At 33.2% G+C, this 8,308-nt stretch overlaps 1 protein-coding gene across 2 annotated transcripts; it reads right to left on the reverse strand.

Moving 5' to 3' along the window:
- Positions 1-495: 495 nt before the first annotated feature.
- On the reverse strand, positions 496-8,281 carry LOC105346819 (high mobility group protein 20A). Of its 2 annotated transcripts, none has more exons than XM_066065401.1 (11): positions 8,088-8,281; positions 7,069-7,198; positions 6,776-6,834; positions 6,119-6,165; positions 5,267-5,470; positions 4,633-4,747; positions 4,340-4,368; positions 3,899-3,980; positions 2,997-3,212; positions 2,063-2,201; positions 496-611 (listed from the first exon to the last, which is right to left on the reverse strand). In XM_066065401.1, exons 2-11 carry the CDS (start codon positions 7,176-7,178, stop codon positions 599-601), a joined length of 1,014 nt encoding a protein of 337 aa, XP_065921473.1. In that variant the 5' UTR covers positions 7,179-7,198; positions 8,088-8,281; the 3' UTR covers positions 496-598. The 2 variants fall into 2 exon arrangements, with proteins under 2 accessions (XP_065921473.1, XP_065921467.1); XM_066065395.1 differs by having other exon boundaries at positions 8,112-8,280.
- Positions 8,282-8,308: the final 27 nt, after the last annotated feature.

Below are 8,308 nucleotides of genomic sequence, written 5' to 3' on the forward strand. Positions count from 1 at the left end.
AGCCTCAAAAACTAGAAAAAGAGTTTTGGATGGCAAATAAAAGGTTCAAGTTACACTATTAAGCATGTATCACATGCATTGCTGTTGTCTGTGATACCATTTCTGTCCGACAATTATAGTATACCCATGATATTACAAACATCTAAAATTAGTAAATCTCTATTATGATAACGATATCCACGCACCATGTACAAAAACTATTCCAATATACATGTACTTAAAATGAACATTGCTGGGGAGTGGACATTACTGTAAACCAACTTTTATTCGCGTGCGAGAAATTTTCGCGAGGTTAACGAGAGCCTTATCGTCACGAATATTTCTCGCAGCGAACCAACCCTTTGCCTATAGTTTTTATAACAATGCAGGTCTGGATAAGGCTTGGTCGCGAACATTACTGGTAGTCGTCACGAGCCAGTTTATCGGCAGTTAATCGCCAAATAAAAGCGAATAAAAAATTGGTTTACAGTATTACACTAAAAAACTGCACTCATCTGTTGTTTTATGTTTTATCAAGCACATAGATCAAATACAACATATATAACAGTTAAGTTGTTTTCAGCGACAACACTTAGAATAGGTCTGGGCATCTCTCCCCTCACATCTTATCCCTAAAAAACAATGCAAACACAACTTATTACTCTACTGTAAATATATGACAAAACCAAACAAACTCCTCTTGATTATGAAAACATAACGTTTTATAGAACAATATTTATGATCTTAGAAAATGAAAGCTATGACCTAAATAGTATATTCAAAACAACTTTTTGAAGCCTTAGAGGATGAAAAAAGTGGCCTTCATTTTGTTCCTACATTGCATATTAAAGGGATATCAGATTACACTTGAACAACTGATGTTAATTAAATATCTGTTAAGAAGATGGGGGAATAAGATGGCGCAAATACCCATTCGGTTTAGTAGTGAAATACAATTTTGAATTTATTTTTTCCCCAATTAAATCTATTCAAATATATTATAGTACAAGTTTGCAAACGCACAATTTCTAACTTTATTCAGTTTTTAACAATAAATTTAACAAAAGATACGAAAAAAAATATTGCGGGAAATTTTTGCGGTATCGAACCCATAACATAAAAACCCTATATAGTTAAAGTTAGCTTATGTTCGGTACTCTAACCACTGAGCCATTTCAGACATAACAAAGAAAGGTGTTTGAATATTAAGTGTGACTTTCACCACGAGTTTACGGACTTACATTATTTTTTCAATACGTTCAATTGTTGGGATACAAAATGATATTTCTAATGTATAGTGGGTCATCTCTCCACGTTTTTATTGATTGAAATCGGATTGTTTTCCAATACACCTTATTTAGACTATGAGAAAAATATGGAGCACAGACCCACTCTATGAATGAAAATGCCTTGAAGTTCTAAAAAATGACAATATTTGCAGGTTTTGTTACGTATGCGCCTGTTTGAGTCAACATATTTCAAGTATTGAACATGTTTATAGGTTAAAAATCAAAGGTATGTTAAATGTATATTGTTTTAAATGATTTTTTAAAAATATATCAGATTTATTGATATTTCAATTTTTCAGTAGCTTGTCCGATCGTGTATGGGCATTAGTCAAGAAAAAATCCATAAAATTTAGATTTTAAATTTGAGGGGTTTTTTTCTCCGTTTCTTTATATAGAACTTGTCTTCTGAAGGAGATCAATACAGTAAAAAATTGCCATCATCATTCAGCCCTCCTAATTACATCTTCTTGAATAGGTCAGTGTCATGTGACTCATGTAACATTTGAATCTCTTACCACAGAGAAATAAGAATAACAAGCTACTATATACACCAGTATTTGAGCATGTCATGTGACTTACTAGTCCACATCTAACCTACCAATCACATCCCTGACTATAGATAATCTACCAGTAACTTCTTTACTTGAAGAGATCATGTGACTTATGTATATACTGTATGTCTATATTCAGCTGACCAATCATGTCCCTGATCTTGGTCTATATTTGAATCCCTGACCACTGAGAAAATAAATTAACCAGCTACTATATATACTTGAACAGGTCATGTGACTTACTGGTCTATATTTAGCCGACCAATCACGTCCCTGACCATGGATATGAGGGCCTGATGGTCCTGGGGGGAGTCCAGGATCAGGTTGTGGAGCTTGGCCATGTAGTTGTCTATTGTGTCCAGGGTAGGAAGCTCACTGGTGCCTGTATCAACCAATCAAAAACATTGTTAGATTGTAGGCTGTTCACTATTGCTGTGTCAACCAATCAAAAACATTGTTATCAGACAAGATACATGTAGTACCAAATGTACTTCAATACAAAATCCAATGATATTCAAGTTACCATTGGTGTTAAGCGTGGTCAGATTTTCAAGTGTCTGTATCAACCAATCAAAAGAATTGTTATAATATGGAAGTATAAAATGTGTCATTGATAGAAGTATCATTATGCTTGAAACATGAGAGTATATGTACCAAATATAATCTAAATGTACATAATTAGATCATTGTAGTACCATCATATAAACAAGGTAGTAACTTAGTACATGTACCAAAGAAATAAGAACTGTTTAACAAGACTTTGAACTTTGTTACTATCTAGTTTGCGAATCAAAACAAGCTGTCAAATATTAACCTCCTTTCTTCTAATTTGCTAAGTGAATCTCATTATGATTCATAGACAATCTGAATCAATACCATTTTTTTTAAAAGATCTGCTCTGTTGAGTGGAATTGACGCCATTTCAACTGAAAAACCACACCCCTGGATGAAGTCAGACAAATGTTATTGGGTTCAATGTATTCATATCTGTTAGCCAATAACCATATCATTGAGTAGATCCCGCAATCATCAAATCGAAGTTGGATACTGCCCAAAGTCCAAGTTTTTGTTAAATGATTCTATCATGTATCTGCTTTATACATGTATCTTAGTTCTGACCCATGAATTTGAAGGATGATTGCACGAAAAAAATTCTGTAACAAATCTCCCCACTTACCTGGTAATGGCACAGAGTTAAAGTTGTCGGTAAGCGTGGTTCGGAGGTTGTCAAGGTGACCTTGTAGCGCCATGTTTGTGCTGCGTTGTTGCACAGCCTCTATCTCGAGTTTCTCGATTGCGTGCTTCATGCTCTCAATGTGCTTACTCAGGATTGCGTTCTGTTCCTCCAGCTCTGTGGTTTGCTTTCTCAGCTGTCTCAGTTCTCCTTCACGAGCTAAAATGCAAAAATTGAGAAAGTTATTAAAGGTACGACAATTATCTAAGAAAGGTAACTCTGATCCGATTTCCAATGAAGATAAAATAAGATTTATTTTTAAGAATTTTTATTATCACAATTCACTATTTTAGACTTCAAATCTGACCAAATAAATTATTGGAAACAATCCTAATTATATAGCGGCATTATCATAATAGCCTCTTCAAATGGATTTATTCAATTCTTCACTTAAAAATTACTTAGAGCTGACAATATGGAATCCATAAGTAATGTGAAATCCAAAGCACATCACGTTTTTTTTTTCAATCTACAGTAGATTGAATGTATTCATTGACTGGTAATTATACTCCAACTCTTTAGCCTACTAAGCTTTAATCAAAGGAATAAAAAAAAAATCATTTTTATACCACAAATGGAAACTTCTCTAAGCTTTGAATACAGAAATTTTCTTTTAGAAATAAAATCAAATATCGTTTTAAGTCTGCCTACTCTATTACTAAGGTGCACTGTAATTTGATGAGTACTTTTTTTTTTTTTTTTTTTTACATCAAATCAGACCTTTCACTTCCTCCTTAATTCTGATGGTCAAATGAATTGTTTTATGTTTAAGTTGTTAAAGTTTGGTTGATTATTTGTCTAATAATTAGTTAATTAGTCTGGTTAATCAGTTAATTAGTACTGACCTTTATTATGGTCCAGGAATTCCTCGGTGAAGATTGGAATGTCAAAGGCTCCTTTCTCATCCTCCTCTCTCTCCCCCATCAACTGATTCATGAAAAAAAAACACAGGAAAATAATCCATCATTCTGTCATTGACTGATGGTCCTTTTATTGTACAGTGAATTTTTTTTGGGGGGGGGGTTGATTAATGTAATGGTATTTCAACATGCAAACACAAATTATATCATTCTCGCTTAAAAAACAACTTAAAACAAATTATATAGTGGGAAGGGAAAGTTTGATGTCTATTTTTGCTGCCACAATTATTCCAAATAATTCTTATGGAAGGGATTTTACTTCTAATTTATTTTCAAAACATAACTACATGAAGAATACTTATCTCTCATTTATATCGAAAAAAAAAAATGTCAACAATTAGCTATGGACCTAAAATTTTCACTTACCTCTAAAGAACTACTCTGGGCTTCCATTTCTGTAAAGAACAATATCAAGAATCAAAGTACTGACAATGCATAAATGCAAAAAATTTGTTAACACTTCTTTTATTTCTCAAAAAAATTACCTATGGAGTGACTTCTATATCATATAGAAAATATATATAGTATATAATATATTTTCCTAATCTAATCAGGCTGAATATCTATCAGTTTTTATAATTTGCGATAAACTGTTACCATTTTTTGTTAAAATTTGTGTTATGGTTTTTTCAATTCCTGATTGTATGAAGAACTTGTACCTTTCATTTTCTTCTCTTTCTGTGCCTTGAAGAGTTTAAATGCCTCGGTTTTCTGGTAGGCCTCCATCTCTCTGTTATAACGCTCCTTGTCCTTTTCTGCTTCATCCAGAAATCTCTGTCAGCGAAACAAACATGACCAAAATTAAATATAATCTACCAGTAATTACAACAAGTCCTTGCATACATATCAATCTGACTAAAGTATATACCTCTTTTACACTACCTCCATGCAGTAGCATAATAGACATCTGTGCTTTAGCCAGATTGCATACATAATACACTATTACTTTATTTTCATTATTAATAAAACCAATTGAATTCTTTGCTTCATAAACAAAATTGCCTTCAACAAAAACCTCAAAATTCCAAAATTTTAAGTCCTTAGCAACATATGCTGTTACAAGAACAAACATATTTTTTAGTGATAATGGTACTGTATGTAATTGCTCAACTGGAACATTCACAAGCCTTCATGCATTACAGTTTAGCAAATAGGGTAATTTAAGTGTATGAAGTCAGTACACTGTATCTGAAAAATATTGATACACATAAAGTGAGTAACTGGAACTTTGGACAAGAGGATCCACATGATTAAGAGCCATTTTCAAAGTGGGGATCCGTTCATTCTACTGACCTGTTTCTCGTGTTGCGGTAATTTGGTCCACTCGGCTCCCAGAACCCGGATCATTTCGGCAAAGGCCATGGTTGGATTCTCTCTGCGTAAGATTTCCCGCCTCTCGTTCAGGAAGTGTAGGTAGCCGTTTAGTGCCGGCTTCGGAGCGTTGGAGTCTCTCATCTTTTTCCTCTTTTTTCCTTTTGGCCAACCACCTTTCTTTTTCTAATTTAAAAAAAAGTAGATTTGTTCATTATTAAACATTAATGTATAGAATTTCAAATTTCTATTCATTACTATCAGATTATAATTTTCACATATTTACATTTATGCAAAATTATCAAAATATTTTAAAAAGCCACATAGGGTTCATATCGTAATGAATTAATAATCTGCATCATTCAGTAATATTTATTAAAAATAATTTGTTATTTATTTATTAAATACAACACAAAATATTGATAATGAAAAAGCTGTCCCATCATTGTTCACTTACAATATTTTATTTTTTTATTTTTATTTTTTTTTTTTTTGGGGGGGGGGAGGGGGGGGGTTGTTAAAATTTGTACATTATCTAATAGATTGTTTGTAACAGACACAAATATATCATATCTTACTTCTCATAAGCAATTCAAGATGGACAACTCTTTATATAAATAGACTGGAAGTTTTGACACTTAATAGTTTAACATCTTTCAACATAAAGACTGCATAAGACCCCAAGGACTTTCTTTGGGAGTCTTCAATGACTGTAATTTTTTTTTAACCAGGGATGCTTATGTTCATGCTTCTAATTAATAGGTCCTACCAATGTCATTAAAAATGGTGTTCTTGTATTAAATGAATAAATTCATAAAAAAAAAATGGTCCTACCTCTGTTGGTGCCACGCCCTCCACTTCTGTAGTCTGTTGTAGCCCTACTGAAAATTGATACAAAAGCAAATGTTTGAAAGTTCAAAGAGATCTGATAAATAAATGAAGATTTGCCTATTTTGTGAAAAATCACAAGAGAGACACAAGTTCTTTAACTAGAGTGTAGTAAAACATGTACTTATGGTTAAGAGCAGTTTCAATTTGTTTTATCCAATAAGTTATTTTTTATCATGTGTACAAATGTGTAGGTTTTTTTCTATGTATTATACTTTTTTTATAATTATATATTACAGGTCAATAATACAACATTGTAAGTCTTTATAAAACAATTCTAAGACAAGGAATATGACACTGGCTTAGCTGTTTACATGAATTCATTATATGAAGAGTATTTTGTAGTAAACAACTTAAAAGCAGTAAAAAATTGTGCGTACAGTAAAACACGGTTATACATGTAGCAAACAATGAATGAATTTTTATTTCTTACATCGAAGTGATTTTCATTCGCCATGACTTTATTACATGATGTTTACTTGACAGATATACTTTATTACATGTTGTAAACTTGACGGATATAATGAATTACGCTTATAAGGAGGCAAAATTGCCCATCCCTGGCACTTCATTATAAGCATGTTTTACTGTCAGTAAAATTACCTGTGGGTAGATCCGACATGGTAGGGGTCATAACTAGACTATTTTCTCCTGATGCAAACCTGAAAAAACATCAAATTCAAAAATAAAATCAAAGTGAGATGTTATAATTCAGCCTATCACATCATGATTACTGTCTGTTGTAACTGACTAAATGCATTAAATATCTCCTTAAAAATACCCAGAAGAAAAGAGTCAGACATCATAAAAGCCCATTTTTTCATGTGTTTGTGTATAACAGCATCTATAATGCTTACTATTAATTATATTAAGATATTAATAATATCTTGACTTACGAAGATTCGACTGCGATTCCCTCTTTTGACGCATCATCATCAAACCCCTCCAGATTCAGCTTGACCAGTGTCATGTTGGCATTGTTTCCATGGTTACCCAAGTCCATCATCTTTTTAACTGATTAAGTGTCTGAAATTAGAGTGAAAAGTTACTTACAGGTATTAAAATTCTTTTGTACTGTCTTTATCATGTTACAAAATTTCTTAACTCTCAATACGTAATGTGTGAATCTAAAAGGAACAGATTGAATTGGCAATGCATTGCACATTTATACCCGAGACATCATGCATAAACATGCAGGTGACTTATCAAGTTCAGTCTCAACCGGGACTCGAACCCAGGACCTTTGGCTCCCCTGCCAGGACTCTAACAACTGAGCTATTGAGAACCGATATATTGACTGACAGTCACCCACCTGTCAACCCAGTGACACACTCCCCTTCTTGGCAGAAATTACATGTAGAATTCAATCTATGAGTTAAGGATATGTGAAACATGTTCCTTGGGGGTTTTGAAGGTAGGGCGCCAAATGTCACAGACTCAAACCCAGGACCTCTGACCTTACTGATATACCTTGACTGACAGTCACACCTGTTATATGTAATTATACCCAGAGCACATTAAATGATACAAGCAAATATCCTAACCTTGATATGAAGAAAATTCTAATAATTCGATGTTTGTGAAAGAATTCATGCACAAGTCATGATCGACCGATTATACTGACACAATAAATGACCTACATTACCATGATTAATAGTCATAGAACCGCATGAGAGCAGAGTTTTGTCATATCCATAAAATACCTATCTTAATTCATATTGTAGAGATGAAGACAAGTAATCTAATAATTTAAACTACACACATGCCTATATATCAGTATATTGCATTATTCTCTTTTGAGAGGCGGTATAGGCATAGCCATATGCCTGCATGTCCACTTCTCAAATGAGAATATATATTGCATGTGTAGCTTGAATGTAAAAGAGAATGTCGATTTCCCTCCAAAAGCCTGTACCTTTGTTAACCACGCCCAACTTACATCTTGGTTTAGAATTCCTTGGTCTTTAAAACAATAATAAGCACCATACAACGTGTTTACAGTATGCCGGTGTGTATCTCGGTCTATCAAACATGTGCATTTGTTGACATTTTCCAATAGCCCCTAGAGGGTCTTCTACAATGGAGGAGTTTTTCAAGAAATGGAAATACGCGAAGCGATATTTCAAGAAATTCTAA

The sequence above is a fragment of the Magallana gigas genome, chromosome 1 (genome assembly GCF_963853765.1).
Source record: "Magallana gigas chromosome 1, xbMagGiga1.1, whole genome shotgun sequence".
NCBI classification, from domain to species: domain Eukaryota; kingdom Metazoa; phylum Mollusca; class Bivalvia; order Ostreida; family Ostreidae; genus Magallana; species Magallana gigas.

Excerpts from the sequence above, each read along its gene's own strand:
- LOC105346819 (XM_066065401.1), bottom strand. The coding sequence starts at position 7,178 with ATGATGGACTTGGGTAACCATGGAAACAATGCCAACATGACACTGGTC. Across the intron at positions 6,835-7,068 it reads GGAATCGCAGTCGAATCTTC|GTTTGCATCAGGAGAAAATA; the intron begins GTAAGTCAAGAT and ends ATGTTTTTTCAG. Across the intron at positions 3,981-4,339 it reads CCCAGAGTAGTTCTTTAGAG|TTGATGGGGGAGAGAGAGGA; the intron begins GTAAGTGAAAAT and ends TTCATGAATCAG.